This window comes from Mya arenaria, chromosome 3, assembly GCF_026914265.1.
Source record: "Mya arenaria isolate MELC-2E11 chromosome 3, ASM2691426v1".
In the NCBI taxonomy this organism is placed as follows: Eukaryota; Metazoa; Mollusca; class Bivalvia; order Myida; family Myidae; genus Mya; species Mya arenaria.
Genome location: NC_069124.1, coordinates 19,819,306 through 19,839,846, shown reverse-complemented (window position 1 = coordinate 19,839,846; position 20,541 = coordinate 19,819,306). Strand labels below are relative to the sequence as shown.

General features: G+C 34.2%; 3 protein-coding genes across 3 annotated transcripts; all 3 read right to left on the bottom strand.

Moving 5' to 3' along the window:
* Window positions 1–332: 332 nt before the first annotated feature.
* Window positions 333–4,727, bottom strand: LOC128227601 (alpha-(1,3)-fucosyltransferase C-like). The gene is made up of 2 exons (XM_052938294.1): window positions 3,554–4,727; window positions 333–3,333 (listed from the first exon to the last, which is right to left on the bottom strand). Exons 1-2 carry the CDS (start codon window positions 4,682–4,684, stop codon window positions 3,277–3,279), a joined length of 1,188 nt encoding a protein of 395 aa, XP_052794254.1. The 5' UTR covers window positions 4,685–4,727; the 3' UTR covers window positions 333–3,276.
* Window positions 4,728–6,372: 1,645 nt separating this feature from the next.
* Window positions 6,373–10,996, bottom strand: LOC128229075 (alpha-(1,3)-fucosyltransferase fut-5-like). Its single transcript, XM_052940726.1, has 2 exons — window positions 9,631–10,996; window positions 6,373–9,410 (listed from the first exon to the last, which is right to left on the bottom strand). Exons 1-2 carry the CDS (start codon window positions 10,759–10,761, stop codon window positions 9,354–9,356), a joined length of 1,188 nt encoding a protein of 395 aa, XP_052796686.1. The 5' UTR covers window positions 10,762–10,996; the 3' UTR covers window positions 6,373–9,353.
* A 1,330-nt stretch (window positions 10,997–12,326) lies between these two features.
* Window positions 12,327–15,677, bottom strand: LOC128229073 (3-galactosyl-N-acetylglucosaminide 4-alpha-L-fucosyltransferase FUT3-like). The gene is made up of 3 exons (XM_052940725.1): window positions 15,624–15,677; window positions 14,306–15,474; window positions 12,327–14,081 (listed from the first exon to the last, which is right to left on the bottom strand). Exons 2-3 carry the CDS (start codon window positions 15,434–15,436, stop codon window positions 14,025–14,027), a joined length of 1,188 nt encoding a protein of 395 aa, XP_052796685.1. The 5' UTR covers window positions 15,437–15,474; window positions 15,624–15,677; the 3' UTR covers window positions 12,327–14,024.
* Between the last annotated feature and the right edge of the window lie 4,864 nt (window positions 15,678–20,541).

The window sequence follows — 20,541 nt, the reverse complement described above, 5'->3', positions numbered from 1 at the left end:
GTTTTAGAAAACATACCAACGTTATTAGATAAAACATGAAGTTCATATTTTGATAAAAACAACTTGGTAACAATACAATAAAAAAATAGAAGAAAAGAAGAATTTGGTCGCACCGATCGAACCCATGTATTGTAGAGGTGCAGTCGAGCACCGCTGTCCATCACACCATGGTAGGCAAATGCTCTTGGTGATATATATGTTACAAAAGTAACCATTTCGTCACAATTTGTCAACAACGAAACGCTAATTTTCAACATTTATTTTTTTATTTTTTTGAAGGGGTTGAATTGTTATCGACAGATTTTGCTATAAGTTAAGTAGGGTATCGAAAATGTTTCTATCTGTCGTTTATAAACTCATTCCTAAATATAGTCTAATGATCTCTCCAAAGCAGATATTATCGCTTTAAGTGGTTATCTAACATTTATCACAAACATTGATAACATCTTGGTTTATGCACGAACGTCGAGTTTCGAGTCATCGCTTGCTGAAATATTTCCGCTTTTTTTCTTTATCAATCGTTCGTAGGGATGATATTCAAAATTAAATTCATTAATTTTACCATATGGCCATACATCATTAGCTTTATTCAATATTCAGTTCGGTTATTCAAATCCACTAATCCGATAAGCTATACATCGTTTTTAGACTATCTGCACATTCACGCATTAGCATAATTTTTATAAAAGTTTGCATTCACAATTTCTTCAAACCATGTTAAAAACATTTTTCGGAACAACCTTTTAAGTAGGTTATCATACCATATCAACAAAAATAAGAAAAATCAGGCATACAATTGTTTATTGTTATCTGGATTTCACCCCTTACAAAACCCTTTCTTTCTGTGTATTTCAGTGCAAACAATTCAGGAAGTATAACATATTAATTAAGAAGCTTCATTCAATAATGAACTACCTGAAAAGTTTAAAATAAAACTGTGTTTATTATATTAACACTGTGACTGAAATAGTTCTACTTTGCTGTCTTATTAACGCCTGTGAAAATTGAGTCATAATAACCTTTGATTAACAACATTTTGTTCATATGAGCATTTGTCAGCTACAATTTGGTGTTGACGATTATTCAAACGATTTTAAAATAACTTAATTTCAAATAAAAACATATTTTTACCAACATAAAATCTGTTCATGCATCGCTTAAAGGTAATAGCCACAGTTTTAGACCAGGGCCCAATATCACGAAAATACTCAAGTCAAATCTCAATCTCAGTCTCAACTCTTTTTATCAATTTACAGCATCATATGATTCACAATTGTAAATGTTTTACCCTTTATAAAATCGCATTCTCTTATTCATTATGTTGAAAAAAAGGTCAATATTTTATAGGAAAAAAAATTGAGAGCAAAAATTGTACTTGAGTCCAATTTATTATTTTTAAGTTTTACTCAAGTACATTTCGTGTTGTAGAAATATTCTTTTTAGAATATTAAGGAATCATGTTAATCAACATAATGCATGTGAGAATGAAGAAGTTTTGAGTAATTTTTAATAATGTCATACTGTAATGGGGAATAATGTCATACTGTAATGGAGGATAATGTCATACTGTAATGGGGGAGAAGTAGTTGAGATTGAGATTGAGATTGAGATTTGACTTAAGTAGTTTCATGATATTGGGGCCAGGGTGCTTACTCTTAGACTATAACAGTTGCAAACGCATGTGCAAATAAAATCAGTCCTAAAAGGCGCCAAACCTGACCTCAGGGATCAGGTATACAATGTGTATAACTTATTGCCTATGCCTCATGGACATGTATATCAATTATCTTATCATAACATTTATTCAGCATTAAATTATATAACATTCGTACCCAAAATGCAAAACATCTCAAATAAATCAATTATTTTATGAAACAAATCATCGTGGAGAGCAGAGACATAGCCAATAGAGAAGTATACTATAAATCATAGTATCAAATTCTTAATTAAGTTCTTGATAGTTTCAAAGATGCATGATATAAATATTTATGAACATTGTGCATAGGTTTTTTCACTGTCTGAGGACAAAGGGGCAATACACTTATGTTTTGTTGGCCAGTGGCAAAAGTATGGTTTTAAAGAATTACTTTCGTAGATTATGATATCTTGGACAGTCTAAAAGGAAATGATATTCATTTTCGATGGCATTCATATAAAACAAGATCAAACATGCGAGTGTACATAACTTGTTTGCGGTTGAGCGATGAATATATAATAACAAATAAACCGGGAGGTTTTCCCACGTCAGATTGATATTCGTACTATCCTGTTTGAATACGATGAGCTCATATACATGAAGTATTCTGTTTGAACAGATACTTGAAGTAAGGGCTAATGTTTCTTCAATATTTACATTGTTAACAAACAGAGCCATTTAAACACAATTCCACAATACGCGTATTTACAGCTAATAACTCATTGCCTTTTCACCATTTCGACAACAACTATAAATCACACTTAATCAAGGAATTAAGTTCTTCGAAATCTGATGATCTTCCATGTTTTGAAAATCTATCAAAGGATATAATCGATCACCGAAAATTACAGTTAGACCATTTCCATTAATAATTAATGATGTAATCGAAATGAACGGTTCGGAAACGTGTTTTAATTCAATTGTATGTCAGCTTGAGGTTATAAGCTGAATACTAAATAACGTATATTGCTGTTCCAATATATTTTTCCTATTTTTATGATTAATAACCTGGTAGAAAAACATCGATCCAGTGATTATGCGATCGATTATTGACTAACTCAATCGTAAACGATCGATTTTCGACATAATTCCAAGATCGTCAAATCTCTTTGATCTTCTCTGAATTTGATGTGCATGTTAAACACATGCACCAAGTCATAAATGTTTTATGCCACCATCCCTTTATACTAATGTACCTCGGGTGTAATAAGTACATCTGCACCATATTGCAAATAGACAACCAGGTATTGTAAACAGTATTCCATTCAAAGATTTATTATTGTTATCATAAACTATTTTGGCTTCTAAAATGAATTGTTTACTGTGGAAATTTAGCTTTCCAGGAAGAATATCTTAAGTTAGAAAACAGTATATAGATGTTATAAATCAACACATCCCAAAATCCGGGGTATTACTGGTGCATTACTTCGAATGTCCTTTCACGAACCAATACGGAAATCACAGAAAAGTCGCAAATGGTGGGATCATTTGGAGCATCCACCCGTTCATAGTTGGTTAACGTCTACATTGGTCGATATTTCAGCAGTAAGCCAAGTCCAGAGACTTTTGACATTAGTGGATCATATTCCCCACTCGAAGAGTCGTCGATCGATATCCAACACCAGCTTATTCAACTCCTGAAATGCCAAATCGATTGCCATTCAGAAATCAATTGACCAAGAACAACTGAAGCAATGAATTAATTATGATGTCCATGGTTGAAATTAATTGGCCAATGGACCGTTAAGCCCGTGGACAATTCGGTATAAGTAACGTCGTGACCTTGGAGCGTTTATTCTATATATCATGGACTGTAATTACTATGGACAGTTCGGTCGGTATCTAGCACACACGTACCTGTACTTTGGGACATATGTCCGCGCGTACCCAGCCTTCAAGGTCGGCAACAACCCGTCTCGACTTATCTGCGTACAGGTGCTGGCACAGCAGGCAACTAGAGCAGCGCCGCTCCGTTCGGAAGTGGCGCCGCCAGTCGAAATAACTATTGTAAAGAGTTTCATTTGTCATCACCTGTTCTAAGTAGTCAACGAAAGACTTGATGTCTCCAAAGTCATGGACGCTGATAAAAGAATTAGGAATAACTACATTTTTCACGTGCTGATAATCCCAGTTAACAATTGGAATTTGATCCCTACTTATAGCATCCCAGTATTTTTCAGTGACATAATCAGTGCAAAGTGAGTTCTCAAAGGCTAGGTAGAATCGGTATTCTTCTAAAGGTTGGTTGCAGTTTTCATGATAGCATTTTTTGGAGTAACATCCGCCATACATATCGATATCTAGATGTTGTTGCATTTTGTGAACCAGTCTGTATCTCCTCGAGGCGTCCCCACAGTTACTAATCCTACCAGTAATGTTTCTACTTTTCTCTCGGTAGAAGTTACGTCTTTTCAAATCTTTTGTTGAACTTGACAACTCATCTTCAGTCAAAGCAACCGACCAGCCATACTGGAAAGGAACCACTGAATCAGTTCGGTACCACATAGTCCAGTTAAACAGTTTATTAAAAACCCTGAGATTTCCAAACAAGTTTGAAGGAGGCTCTTGGTTAGTTAGCACCCATATCTGTTCCTTTCGGCGATATGCCGGAAATTCAATCGTCTTTGTTGTATCGATGTGCCAGTTGTCCGGCCATAAATCCGTCAGGTGGTAATTGATTAAATCAGCTTCATAGAACATGTTTTTGTCATCTGTTATGTTACATTTCACTGGACATCTTTTCAAACAGTTCTGTTCTGGTTTTAAAAACCCATCTCCATTAAATGGCTTCCAATAAACCAGTAGCTTTACCGCTGGATCACTTAAAACCGCCCGTCTGTCCGTCCGCGGCAACATGTCCAGCCTACGCGGAACAGCCTCTGTTCTCATATAAAGATGAAAATACACAATAAAGCATACCACTCCTAGTCCTATGAATATAAATTTGTAGCCACGCTTTAACATTATAGTGCTGCAAAGACTCGACATCGGTAATCATGTCCTGCTGGTCAATGATTGAATGTGTTCTATAAATAAGTCAGCACTAGGTTTAGGTTTAGGTTAGGTTTATCGTAAACTTCATAATATACTCCGTCGGATAGAACAAACAAAAGAAGCAAATTGATTCGTTGGTAAAGTAAATAGTTAAAGCAAGTGAAATATTAATTTCACACAACTCAAAATACTCACAGTTAGATTTTAACTAAATGCTATTTGAGCAGTTAACAATATAAAAAGCGTTCGCTCCATGCATCTACTGATAAAAACTGACAATTGTGGTTAAAGCGGATATGCCAATTGGTTTTAAAAGTGAAACCGGATAACTATTATGATTATTTTCTTCTTTATCAGTCGTTTGAAGGGATGGTATTCAATATTCATCTTAATTCAATCTTATATCCACGTTTATAATTAATTAAATTAATTAATTAAACACGTGAACCACTACACTATTCACATTAAATAACGATACAATAATTAAAACATTTGTTCATTTATACTAAATTATTTTTGCTCGATTGTGACATTTTTTTGGTCGATTGTGACAAAAGGTAAAAACATAAGTAATCACTCTCGAATAATCCGTTTCCTGGGAAGAAAGACCATATCTAAAAAAAATAATATCTAATTAACAAGCAGTTATTTTTTTTTCATTTCTTAATTTCATTGCAAAAAAATCCTCTACATCCAGTTCGAGCCAACGAGGGGATCGAGCCAAGCGATCTCGAGCCAACGGGTTTCGACTGTATACCCTTATATTTTATAAAAGCACAGGTTCTCCATTCCAGTCTAATTGAATCATGTATCTTGCAACGTGTGTCAATACTGATCATTCATTTTGTTTCATAAAGCCAGCCTAATAAAAAACCTGTTTTTGAATAGGATCTAACCCTATCCAGACCTAAGGAACACAATAAAAATTGATTGAACTGTATTGATTTGGAAAGGCTTGGAGTATTGTATTGGTTCAAGCTTAAATCCTCAATGGCTGCGTTGCGCATTAAAGCTGCACTCTCACAGATATACCATTTTTACAACTTTTTTTTATTTTTTGTCTGGGAAAGAGCAAATTTTTGCGTAAATATCTGCAAACCAATGATATAAGATTGCTGACAAAAAAATCAGAAAGTAGATTTTCATATTTCCGTTCGAAAATTGATGTTTTATGGCTTAAACTAACGGTTTAAAAAAATGCATAAAACATCAATTTTTAAACTTAGATATTAAAATCTGCGATCTACTTTTTTGTCAGCAGTCCTATATAACTGGTTTCCATGGATTTTCGCAAAAATTGGCTCGTTCCAAGACAAAAAATAAAAAAGTTGTCAAAACGTTCAATCTGTGAGAGTGCAGCTTTAAGGTAGGTCGATGTAATGCCAATATGTGTACAATGTGCCAATGTCCACTTAAACGACACTAAAATGACAAATACCTGTGTTAAGTAAACAAAAAAGGAAAGTGAAAGTAAACAATATTTTTTTATTAAATAAGTATATTGTAAAATGTTTGGTTTGTCAATTTTTTAGCATATGACTATAAATTAAACAAACGTGTTGTAACCTAAAACTGTACAATTACATTAGGGAAAATCGAAAATCAGAAACTCTATTAACATAATGTTATAAAAGTTTGCATTCACAATTTTTTCAAACCATGTTTAAAAATTATTTTTTGGAACAATCTTTTAAGTAGGTTATCATAACATTTCAAGAAAAATCAGGCATACAATTGTTTATTGTTGTCAGGATTTCACCCCTTACAAAACCCCATTTTCTGTGTATCTCAGTGCAAACAATTCAGGAAGTATAACATATTAATTTGGAAGCTTCATTCAATAATGAACTACCTGAAAAGTTCAAAATAAAACTGTGTTTAGAATATTAACACTGTGACGGAAACAGTTCTACTATGCTGAAACGTGTTATTAACGCCAGTGAAAATTGAGTCATAAGTTTCAAGTTTCAAGTTTTATTTATAATAAACCAGGAGGTCGTAGACCCATGAGACATAAAGTGCACAATGGTGACAAATACAAATAATATGTACTTGTGCGGTAACATATTAACTAATAAATTTTATGACAATGGCTATAACACTAGACTGTTACAAAATGTCTATTTGACATAATGTGAAAAGCTTTGTAAACAAATACACTCAAATTCTTCAATGTTCCTTCATTTTTAGTGTCAATTAACTCTATAAATTTGTGCATTCTAGGATGTCGTAAATAGAAGGATGGCAATAAAGAGTTTCGAATATCATTTTACAATGGATATTCAATAACAAAATGGTATTCATCTTCTAAAATATTACATTCGATATATTACATTCATAAAAAGCTTGGATTTACAACATTTTCTGTCAAACGAGTATTTGTCAGCTACAATTTGGTGTTGACGATTATTTAAACGATTTTAAAATAACTCAATTTCAAGTAAAAACATATTTTACCAACATAAAATCTGTGCATGCATCGCTTAAAGGTAATAGCCACAGTTTTAGACCAGGGCCCAATATCACGAAAATACTCAAGTCAAATCTCAATCTCAGTCTCAACTCTTTTATCAATTTACAGCATCATATGATTCACAATTGTAAATGTATTACCCTTTATAAAATCGCATTCTCTTATTCATTATGTTGAAAAAAAGGTCAATATTAGATAGGAAAAAAATTGAGAGCAAAAATTGTACTTGAGTCCAATTTATTATTTTTAAGTTTTACTCAAGTACATTTCGTGCTGTAGAAATATTCTTTTTGAAATATTAAGGAATCATGTTAATCAACATAATGCATGTGAGAATGAAGAAGTTTTGAGTACTTTTTAATAATGTCATACTGTAATGGGGAATAATGTCATACTGTAATGGGGGATAATGTCATACTGTAATGGGGAATAATGTCATACTGTAATGGGGAATAATGTCATACTGTAATGGGGGATAATGTCATACTGTAATGGGGGAGAAGCAGTTCAGATTGAGATTGAGATTTTACTTAAGTAGTTTCATGATATTGGGGCCAGGGTGCTTACTCTTAGACTATAACAGTTACAAACGCATGTGCAAATAAAATCAGTCCTAAAAGGCGCCAAACCTGACCTCAGGGATCAGGTATACAATGTGTATAACCTATTGCCTATGCCTCATGGACATGTATATCAATTATCTTATCATAACATTTATTCAGCATTAAATTATATAACATTCATACCCAAAATGCAAAACATCTCAAATAAATCAATTATTTTATGAAACAAATCATCGTGGAGAGCAAAGACATAGCCAATAGAGAAGTATACTATAAATCATAGTATCAAATTCTTAATTAAGTTCTTGATAGTTTCAAAGATGCATGATATAAATATTTACGAACATTGTGCATAGGTTTTTTCACTGTCTGAGGACAAAGGGGCAATACACTTAAGTTTTATTGGCCAGTGGCAAAAGTATGGTTTTAAAGAATTACTTTCGTAGATTATGATATCTTGGACAGTCTTAAAGGAAATGATATTCATTTTCGATGGCATTCATATAAAACAAGATCAAACATGCGAGTGTACATAACTTGTTTGCGGTTGAGCGATGAATATATAATAACAAATAAACCGAGAGGTTTTCCCACGTCAGATTGATATTCGTACTATCCTGTTTGAATTCGATGAGCTCATATACATGAAGTATTCTGTTTGATCAGATACTTGAAGTAAGGGCTAATGTTTCTTCAATATTTACATTGTTAATAAACAAAGCCATTTAAACACAATTCCACAATACGCGTATTTACAGCTAATAACTCATTGCCTTTTCACCATTTCGACAATAACTATAAATCACACTTAATCACGGAATTAAGTTCTTCGAAATCTGATGATCTTCCATGTTTTGAAAATCTATCAAAGGATATAATCGATCATCGAAAATTACTGTTAGACCATTTCCATTAATAATTAATGATGTAATCGAAATGAACGGTTCGGAAACGTGTTTTAATTCAATTGTATGTCAGCTTGAGGTTATAAGCTGAATACTAAATAACGTATATTGCTGTTCCAATATATTTTTCCTTTTTTTAAGATTAATAACCTGGTAGAAAAACATCGATCCAGTGATTATGCGATTAATTATTGACTAACTCAATCGTAAACGATCGATTTTCGACATAATTCCAAGATCGTCATATCTCTTTGATCTTCTCTGAATTTGATGTGCATGTTAAACACATGCACCAAGTCATAAATGTTTTATGCCACCATCCCTTTATACTAATGTACCTCGGGTGTAATAAGTACATCTGCACCATATTGCAAATAGACAACCAGGTATTGTAAACAGTATTCCATTCAAAGATTTATTATTGTTATCATAAACTATTTTGGCTTCTAAAATGAATTGTTTACTGTGGAAATTTAGCTTTCCAGAAAGAATATCTTAAGTTAGAAAACAGTATATAGATGTTATAAATCAACACATCCCAAAATCCGGGGTATTACTAGTGCATTACTTCGAATGTCCTTTCACGAACCAATACGGAAATCACAGAACAGTCGCAAATGGTGGGATCATTTGGAGCATCCACCCGTTCATAGTTGGTTAACGTCTACATTGGTCGATATTTCAGCAGAAAGCCAAGTCCAGAGACTTTTGACATTAGTGGATCATATTCCCCACTCGAAGAGTCGTCGATCGATATCCAACACCAGCTTATTCAACTCCTGAAATGCCAAATCGATTGCCATTCAGAAATCAATTGACCAAGAACAACTGAAGCAATGAATTAATTATGATGTCCATGGTTGAAATTAATTGGCCAATGGACCGTTAAGCCCGTGGACATTTCGGTATAAGTAATATCGTGACCTTGGAGCGTTTATTCTATATATCATGGACTGTAATTACTATGGACAGTTCGGTCGGTATCTAGCACACACGTACCTGTACTTTGGGACATATGTCCGCGCGTACCCAGCCTTCAAGGTCGGCCACAACCCGTCTCGAGGTATCTGCGTACAGGTGCTGGCACAGCAGGCAACTAGAGCAGCGCCGCTCAACCCGGAAGTGGCGTCGCCAGTCGAAATAACTATTGTAAAGAGTTTCATTTGTCATCACCTGTTCTAAGTAGTCAACGAAAGACTTGATGTCTCCAAAGTCATGGACGCTGATAAAAGAATTAGGAATAACTACATTTTTCACGTGCTGATAATCCCAGTTAACAATTGGAATTTGATCCCTACTTATAGCATCCCAGTATTTTTCAGTGACATAATCAGTGCAAAGTGAGTTCTCAAAGGCTAGGTAGAATCGGTATTCTTCTAAAGGTTGGTTGCAGTTTTCATGATAGCATTTTTTGGAGTAACATCCGCCATACATATCGATATCTAGATGTTGTTGCATTTTGTGAACCAGTCTGTATCTCCTCGAGGCGTCCCCACAGTTACTAATCCTACCAGTAATGTTTCTACTTTTCTCTCGGTAGAAGTTACGTTGTTCCAAATCTTTTGTTGAACTTGACGACTCATCTTCAGTCAAAGCAACCGACCAACCATACTGGAAAGGAACCACTGAATCAGTTCGGTACCACATAGTCCAGTTAAACAGTTTATTAAAAACCCGGAGATTTCCAAACAAGTTTGAAGGAGGCTCTTGGTTAGTTAGCACCCATATCTGTTCCTTTCGGCGATATGCCGGAAATTCAATCGTCTTTGTTGTATCGATGTGCCAGTTGTCCGGCCATAAATCCGTCAAGTGGTAATTGATTAAATCAGCGTCATAGAACATGCTTTTGTCATCTGTTATGTTACATTTCACTGGACATCTTTTCAAACAGTTCTGTTCTGGGATTAAAAACCCATTTCCATTAAATGGCTTCCAATAAAGTAGCAGCTTTTCCGCTGAATCACTTAAAACCGCCCGCACGTCCATCCGCGGCAACATGTCCAGCCTACGGGGAACAGCCTCTCCCCTCATGTAACGAGGAACAAACACAAAAATGCATACCACTGCTAGTCCTATGAATATAAATTTGTAGCCACGCTTTATCATTTCAATGCAGGAAAGACTCGACATCGGTAATCATGTCTTGCTGGTCAATGATTGAATGTGTTCTATAAATAAGTCAGCACTGTTAGGTTTATCGTAAACTTCATAATATACTCCGTCGGATAGAACAAACAAAAGAAGCAAATTGATTCGTTGGTAAAGTAAATAGTTAAAGCAAGTGAAATATTAATTTCACACAACTCAAAATACTCACAGTTAGATTTTAATTAAATGCTATTTGAGCAGTTAACAATATAAAAAGCGTTCGCTCCATGCATCTACTGATAAAAACTGACAATTGTGGTTAAAGCGGATATGTCAATTGGTTTTAAAAGTGAAACCGGATAACTATTATGATTATTTTCTTCTTTATCAGTCGTTTGAAGGGATGGTATTCAATATTCATCTTAATTCAATCTTATATCCACGTTTATAATTAATTAAATTAATTAATTAAACACGTGCACCACTACACTATTCACATTAAATAACGATACAATAATTAAAACATTTGTTCATTTATACTAAATTATTTTTGCTCGATTGTGACATTTTTTTTGTCGATTGTGACAAAAGGTAAAAACATAAGTAATCACTCTCGAATAATCCGTTTCCTGGGAAGAAGGACCATATCTAAAAAAAATAATATCTAATTAACAAGCAGTTATTTTTTTTTCATTTCTTAATTTCATTGCAAAAAAATCCTCTACATCCAGTTCGAGCCAACGAGGGGATCGAGCCAAGCGATCTCGAGCCAACGGGTTTCGACTGTATACCCTTATATTTTATAAAAGCACAGGTTCTCCATTCCAGTCTAATTGAATCATGCATCTTGCAACGTGTGTCAATACTGATCATTCATTTTGTTTCATAAAGCCAGCCTAATAAAAAACCTGTTTTTGAATAGGATCTAACCCTATCCAGACCTAAGGAACACAATAAAAATTGATTGAACTGTATTGATTTGGAAAGGCTTGGAGTATTGTATTTGTTCAAGCTTAAATCCTCAATGGCTGCGTTGCGCATTAAAGCTGCACTCTCACAGATATACCATTTTTACAACTTTTTTTTATTTTTTGTCTGGGAAAGAGCAAATTTTTGCGTAAATATCTGCAAACCAATGATATAAGATTGCTGACAAAAAAATCAGAAAGTAGATTTTCATATTTCCGTTCGAAAATTGATGTTTTATGGCTTAAACTAACGGTTTAAAAAAATGCATAAAACATCAATTTTTAAACTTAGATATTAAAATCTGCGATCTACTTTTTTGTCAGCAGTCCGATATAATTGGTTTCCATGGAGTTTCGCAAAAATTGGCTCGTTCCAAGACAAAAAATAAAAAAGTTGTCAAAACGTTCAATCTGTGAGAGTGCAGCTTTAAGGTAGGTCGATATAATGTCAATATGTGTACAATGTGCCAATGTCCACTTAAAACGACACTAAAATGACAAATACCTGTGTTAAGTAAACAAAAAAGGAAAGTGAAAGTAAACAATATTTTTTTATTAAATAAGTATATTGTAAAATGTTTGGTTTGTCAATTTTTTAGCATATGACTATAAATTAAACAAACGTGTTGTAACCTAAAACTGTACAATTACATTAGGGAAAATCGAAAATCAGAAACTCTATTATCATAATGTTATAAATGTTTACATTCACAATTTTTTCAAACTATGTTTAAAAATTTTTTTTTGGAACAATCTTTTAAGTAGGTTATCACACAATTTCAAGAAAAATCAGGCATACAATTGTTTATTGTTGCCTGGATTTCACCCCTTACAAAACCCCATTTTCTGTGTATCTCAGTGCAAACAATTCAGGAAGTATAAGATATTAATTTGGAAGCATCATTCAATAATGAACTACCTGAAAAGTTCAAAATAAAACTGTGTTTAGTATATTAACACTGTGACGGAAACAGTTCTACTTTGCTGAAACGTGTTATTAACGCCAGTGAAAATTAGGTTCTCGATCGTAACAAAAATGCATGATATAAATATTTACGAACAATGTGCATTGTTTTTATCGTTGTCTGAGAACAAAGGGGTAATAAACTTTTGTTTTGTTGGCCAATGGCAAAAGTATGGTTTAAAGAATTGTTTTCGTAGATATTTTGGACATACTAAAAGGAAATGAAATTCATTTCCGATGGCATTCATATAACACAAGAACAAACGCGCGAGTGTAAATAAATAGTTTGCGGTTGAGCAATAAATACATAATTACAAATAAACCGGGAAGTTTTCTCACGCCAACTTGACTTTCGTACCATCCTGTTTAAATACAATGAGCTCATATACATGAAGTATTCTGTTTGAACAGACACTTGAAGAAAGGGATAATGTTGCTTCAACGTTTACAGTGTCAACAAACAAAGCCATTCAATCAAAATTCCACAATACGCGTATTTACAGCTAATAACTCATTGCATATTCACCATTTCGACAATAGCTATAATCACACTCAATCTCGGAATTCAGTTTTAGAAATCCGACGATCTTTCATGATTTGAAAATCGATCAAAAGATATAATCGATCACCGAAAATTACAGTTAGGCCATCGATGATTTTTTTATGATGAAATCGAAATGAAAGGTTCGGAAACGTGTTTTAATTCAATTGTATTTAAGCTTGAGGTTATAAGCTGAATACAAAATAACGTATAGTGTTGTTCCAATATATTTTTCCAATTTTTATGACTAACAGCCTGGTAGAAAACATCGATCCAGTGATTATGCAATCGACTATTGACTAACTCAATCGTAAACGATCGATTTTCGACATAATTCCATCATCGTCATATCTCTTTGATCTTCTCTGAAGTTGATGTGCATGTAAAACACATGCACTAAGTCATCAATATTTCATGCCACCATCCCTTTATACTTATGTAACTCGGAAGTAATAATTCATGTGCACCATGTTGCAAATAGATAGCAAAGTACTGTTCACAGTATTTCTTTGAAATATTTAGTATTTTTATCATAAACAATTTTGGCTTCTTTAGTGAATTGTTTACTTGGGAAATTTAGCTTTACAGGAAGAATATTTTAAGTGTGAAGGCATTATATAGTTGTTTTGTGAACTCAACACATCCCAAAATCCGGGGTATTACTGGTGCATTACTTCGAATGTTCTTTCCCGAACCAATACGGAAATCACAGAACAGTCGCATGTGGTGGGATCATTTGGAACATCCACCCGTTCATAGTTACACTTTAAACGTCTATATCGGTCGATAGTTCAGCAGAATGCCAAGTCCATAGACTACTGACATTAGTGGATCATATTCCCCACTCAAAGAGTCGTTGATCGATATTCAACACCAGCTTATTCAACTCCTGAAATGACGAATTAATTGTCTTTCAGAAATCAATTGACAATAACTCGATTTTCAAAGCAATGAATTAATTATGATGTTCATGGTTGAAACTATTTGGCCAATGGACCGTTAAGGCCGTGGACATTTCAGTATAAGTAATGTCTCGACCTTGGACCGTTCATACTATATACCATGGACTGTAACAACTTTGGATAGTTCGGTCGGTATCTAACACACACGTACCTGTACTTTGGGACATATGTCCGCGCGTACCCAGCCTTCTAGGTCGGCCACAATCTGTCTCGAGATATCCGAGTAAAGGGCCTGGCAAAGCAGGCAACTAGAGCAGCGCCGCTCAACCCGGAAGTGGCGCCGCCAGTCGAAATAACTATTGTAAAGAGTTTCATTTGTCATCACCTGTTCTAAGTATTCAACGAAAGACTTGATGTCTCCAAAGTCATGGACGCTGATAAAAGAATTAGGAATAACTACATTTTTCACGTGCTGATAATCCCAGTTAACAATTGGAATTTGATCCCTACTTATAGCATCCCAGTATTTTTCAGTGACATAATCAGTGCACAGTGAGTTCTCAAAGGCTAGGTAGAATCGGTATTCTTCTAAAGGTTGGTTGCAGTTTTCATGATAACATTTTTTGGAGTAACATCCGCCATACATATCGATATCCAGATGTTGTTGCATTTTGTGAACCAATCTGTATCTCCTCGAGGCGTCCCCACAGTTACTAATCCTACCAGTAATGTTTCTACTTTTCTCTCGGTAGAAGTTACGTTGTTCCAAATCTTTTGTTGAACTGGACGACTCATCTTCTGTCAAAGCAACTGACCACCCATACTGTAAAGGAACCAATGAATCAGTTCGGTACCACATAGTCCAGTTAAACAGTCTATTAAAAACCCTGAGATTTCCAAACAAGTTTGAAGGAGGCTCTTGGTTAGTGACCACCCAAATCTGTTCCTTTCGGCGATATGCCGGAAATTCAATCGTCTTTGATGTACCGATGTGCCAGTTATCCGGCCATAAATCCGTCAGGTGGTAATTTATTAAATCAGCGTCATAGAACATGCTTTTGTCATCTGTTATGTTACATTTCACTGGACATCTTTTCAAACAGTTCTGTTCTGGGATTAAAAACCCATTTCCATTAAATGGCTTCCAATAAAGTAGCAGCTTTTCCGCTGAATCACTTAAAACCGCCCGCACGTCCATCCGCGGCAACATGTCCAGCCTACGGGGAACAGCCTCTCCCCTCATGTAACGAGGAACAAACACAAAAATGCATACCACTGCTAGTCCTATGAATATAAATTTGTAGCCACGCTTTATCATTTCAATGCAGGAAAGACTCGACATCGGTAATCATGTCTTGCTGGTCAATGATTGAATGTGTTCTATAAATAAGTCAGCACTGTTAGGTTTATCGTAAACTTCATAATATACTCCGTCGGATAGAACAAACAAAAGAAGCAAATTGATTCGTTGGTAAAGTAAATAGTTAAAGCAAGTGAAATATTAATTTCACACAACTCAAAATACTCACAGTTAGATTTTAACTAAATGCTATTTGAGCAGTTAACAATATAAAAAGCGTTCGCTCCATGCATCTACTTATAAAAACTGACAATTGTGGTTAAAGCGGATATGCCAATTGGTTTTAAAAGTGAAACCGGATAACTATTTTTTAAGCGACAGTCATTCGGAACTCCTCGGCCATTTTTTCAAAAACAACTTCGGATGTATGCCGGTACATCTGTTGAAGTAGTCCGTATTTTTTTGAATAAAAGCATTAATTAAATGTAGTGTTTAAGAGTTGTATTCATTGCTCTCAGTTTAAATTGATTGCCAGTGAAGTGTATTATTGCAAACATAATTACGATTCCCACGAGTTAAGTCATAAATTTTAACTACTAAATAAGAATACTACGCGATCTATTTGCAGCGGACTTAAACGTACCACTTTTTAAGTATGTAAACCGTCCATATACATCCGAGGTTGTTTTTGAAAAAATGGCCGAGGAGCTCCGAATGAAGCGACAGTGTAGCGTTTTCATTGTAAAGTCGTAAACTCAATATAGGTTGAAGCCAACAAAATGTTGTTATTTGTTTAATTGTGATGCTTTATTATGTTAAATGATTTGACTTATTATGATCAAAACAGCATATGGTTTGCGTACAGATGAAAAATTATTTTTAGTTATTTTATTAAATATGGGAATTGGTGGTAAGTATGTAAGATTACATATAAAGAACATTCAAAAAGGTTAAATTCTTTATCAGTACACAAATTATATGTTTTGATTTGTTTTCATTTGAAGTCAAATGAGTTAACATCATACTACATTAAAATTAAAATTGCAAACAAAATCCTTCTCTGTACACCCGATGCATTTTGTAAAAAATCATTTTCGATGTATCTATGTTTATAAATGCAAGAACAAAAGTCGTTGTAAAAATATATACCTCTTCCCTTATCGTGCTATATTTAAGAAATATTACACACCACTGAGGGTCATATGACATTATAAGTACCGGCCAGTCAGCCCCCGAAAGTGTATACGCCTCGGTCCATTCACCTTCGGGGCCGACTGGCCGGTTCTTACAATGCCATATGGCTTGAAGTGGTGTTTTATATTTTATATATTATACCGAACAGCTGTCCATAATATATATTTTGGCGAGCTCCGGACCGGCAAAAAACATTATATGGACCGCTGACGTCATAACAACTGGATTCTTATTAAAATACATTAATTTATGGACCGATCAACTTTATATACTCCAAGAAGGGACACATTTATGTAAGGCATACTATATAATAATATGTTGCTTGCATATGCAAAAACAGACACTGAACTGTTATCCAGGACTAACTTCGTATCTTATAATGTATTTGTCTGTATAAATGTATCTACATTGTTCATTTTATTATTTTAAGTGGCTTCACCATTGGCCAAATGGTATTAGTCTAGATAATTCAAAATTAAATACAATATTTGAGAATATACGAACATTTGTTTAAGGGTTCTAGCCATCAGTGTATTAGTTTTAACAATCCTCCTAATGATTTGCCACACTTTATTTCGTCATAAAAACGACCATTTTATGAAACATCAGCGAGTATCTATAACAGAACTCTTTCTGATCCTAAGCAATGGGTGTCATAAATTATGTTTAATGAATTACATGTAAAATGTATTAATACTAAGTTCTGTCTAAGTAGCATGTGAATATAAAACAAAAACTTCATAATTTAAGATTTTGGAATTTGATTATAAATTGAACCGACATGTTTTTACGTTGAAATATCATACAATTGTCATTTTTATTCAATTTATATTAATATCGCGTTGGATTTAACAGATACCTTTAATTTAGTAATGGCCATACCACTCCATTGAGACATGACGTCTGAAACACTTTCAAATCCAACTATTGTCCAACGTTATTTTATGTTGGGGTCGTTATTGTCAGTTGATCTTTTAAAAAAAAATGTAAACATAGGTTTAAAATTTTGAAACTTTGTTCACTTGCATAATCTATGAGCTATGATTGGAAGAAGCTCAGGACCCACTCTAGATTCATCCTAAATGGCTGGCAAAATTCAAGATGGCCGCCATTACAAAAATGATTTTGATATATAGTTTTGGAGCTGAACGTAACCGGAATAAATGCATTGTATATTAAATAATTATTACGATGAAATATTAGAACATAAGATGCTCATCGAAAAAAGAGTTTGTTTTGTCCTGTTTAATATCCTTGAAAATGATTAGTATACCGGTTTTAATGACAAAGAACCACATTCATTAGATTATGCTTATTACGACGAAATTACAAGGAGAAACAGCAACATCGGATTACGCTAATGGCTATGTCGCCATAGAGATTTTTTTAATATAAGAATAGTTTTTATCTCAGGCTTGGCAATACCGATCAGGAGTGTGCCATTTGGGTATTTAAACCTCTGGATAGAAAGGGCAAAGGGTAACACCTTCCAATAGATTTGTCTGCCATGAATCAATTATAAATATTTCTAAACGAAAACAAAAATCAACCTACTTAGAACTCAATTGAGTTATTGATGTTAAGTTGCGGCCACAATACAGGTGTACCCTCCGCCTGAGGGCTTGGTAGATGTAGTAGAGTATCAGTATATACTCGCATTTACAGAAAATAAAGCAATGGTTAAAGTGGTTAACTTAAAACCAGAACAAAAACACACAAAACTACACAAAGCAATAAAACACACAAACTACAAAAAGCAAAAAACAACAACACAAAACTACATAAAGCGAAAAAAAAAACACAAACTACATAAAGCAAAAAACACACACACAAAACTAAATAAAGCAAAAATAAACACACACAAAACTACTCAAAGCAAAAACACACACAAAACTACAAAAAGCAAACACACACACAAAACTTCAAAAGGCAAAAGCACACACAAAACTACTCAAAGCAAAAACACACACAAAACTACAAAAAGCAAAACAACACACACACAAAACTACACCAAGCAAAAAAACACACACAAAACTACACCAAGGAAAATAAAACATACACACAAAACTACACCAAGCAAAAAAAAAACACACACAAAATTACACGAAGCAAAAATACACACACACAAAACTACATGAAGCACAAAAAAACACACACAAAACTGCATGAAGCAAAACACACACACACACACACACACACCACTACACGAAGCAAAAACACACACACACACACCGCTACACAGAGCAAACAAACCCACATACAAAACTACACCAAGCAAAAAACCATACACACACAAATCTACACAAAGCAAAAAAAAACACACACAAAACTACACGAAGCAAAATAACACACACACAAAACTACATGAAGCAAAAAAAAAACACAAAACTACACCAAGCAAAAAATCACACACAAAACTACATGAAGCAAAACACACACAAAAAAAACTACGTGAAGCAAAAAAAACACACAAAGCAAAAAACAACAACAGACACACCACTACACGAAGCAAAAAAACACACACACTAAACTATACCAAGAAAAAAGAAAAACGCACACAAAACTAGACCAAGCAAAACAAAACACACACAAAACTACACCAAGCAAAAACACACACACAAAGCTATACCAAGCAAAAAATCCACACACTCAAAACTACATAAGCAAAAATACCACACACACAATACTACACCAAGCAAAAAAGCACACACAATACTGCACCAAGCAAAAAAGCACACACAATACTGCACCAAGCAAAAAAGCACACACAATACTGCACCAAGCAAAAAAGCACACACAATACTACACCAAGCAAAGAAACACACACAAAACTACACCAAGCAAAAAAGCACACACAATACTGCACCAAGCAAAAAAGCACACACAATACTACACCAAGCAAAGAAACACACACAAAACTACACCAAGCAAAGAATCACACACAAAACTACTCCAAGCCAAAAAACACACAAAAAAACTACACCAAGCAAAAAAAACACACACAAAAAACAACACGAAGCAAAATACACACACACAAAATTTAAATAAAACCTCAATATTGTATTTCTAAAAAATCCCAATTCGGTTGCTTTGCAAAGCGCAATAGTTGCAGGATTAAACCATGACAGTCAAAAGAGAAGAGAAACAATGTTGTTAAGGTCTGAACTAACCATTCATTTAAGGATCAGAGCGTACACCAACAATACCACAAGTATGTTGACAGTTAAATCTTATCAAGATGTGGATACGTGTTCAACATGCTGATTAAGCTGCTGCAGCATAGACAGGTCTTCACTGCGCAAATTCGCTGTGTCAGTTCGATCGGTGTAGGTTTGGAGGCTATTTAGGTGTGTGTATATCTAATATCTACACGCGATATTTGTGATTGATATACATGTTGTATTATGGTGTAGGTTTGGAGACTATTTAGGTGTGTGTATATCTAATATCTACACGCGATATTTGTGATTGATATACATGTTGTATTATGGTGTAGGTTTGGAGACTATTTAGGTGTGTGTATATCTAATATCTACACGCGATATTTGTGATTGATATACATGTTGTATTATGGTGTAGGTTTGGAGACTATTTAGGTGTGTGTATATCTAATATCTACACGCGATATTTGTGATTGATATACATGTTGTATTATGGTGTAGGTTTGGAGACTATTTAGGTGTGTGTATATCTAATATCTACACGCGATATTTGTGATTGATATACATGTTGTATTATGGTGTAGGTTTGGAGACTATTTAGGTGTGTGTATATCTAATATCTACACGCGATATTTGTGATTGATATACATGTTGTATTATGGTGTAGGTTTGGAGACTATTTAGGTGTGTGTATATCTAATATCTACACGCGATATTTGTGATTGATATACATGTTGTATTATGGTGTAGGTTTGGAGACTATTTAGGTGTGTGTATATCTAATATCTACAC

Coding starts and splice junctions, on each gene's coding strand:
- LOC128229073 (XM_052940725.1), bottom strand. CDS start 15,436: ATGTCGAGTCTTTCCTGCATTGAAATGATAAAGCGTGGCTACAAATTT. Junction 14,082..14,305: donor ACATATGTCCCAAAGTACAG/GTACGTGTGTGT, acceptor TCGTCATTTCAG/GAGTTGAATAAGCTGGTGTT.
- LOC128229075 (XM_052940726.1), bottom strand. CDS start 10,761: ATGTCGAGTCTTTCCTGCATTGAAATGATAAAGCGTGGCTACAAATTT. Junction 9,411..9,630: donor ACATATGTCCCAAAGTACAG/GTACGTGTGTGC, acceptor TTGGCATTTCAG/GAGTTGAATAAGCTGGTGTT.
- LOC128227601 (XM_052938294.1), bottom strand. CDS start 4,684: ATGTCGAGTCTTTGCAGCACTATAATGTTAAAGCGTGGCTACAAATTT. Junction 3,334..3,553: donor ACATATGTCCCAAAGTACAG/GTACGTGTGTGC, acceptor TTGGCATTTCAG/GAGTTGAATAAGCTGGTGTT.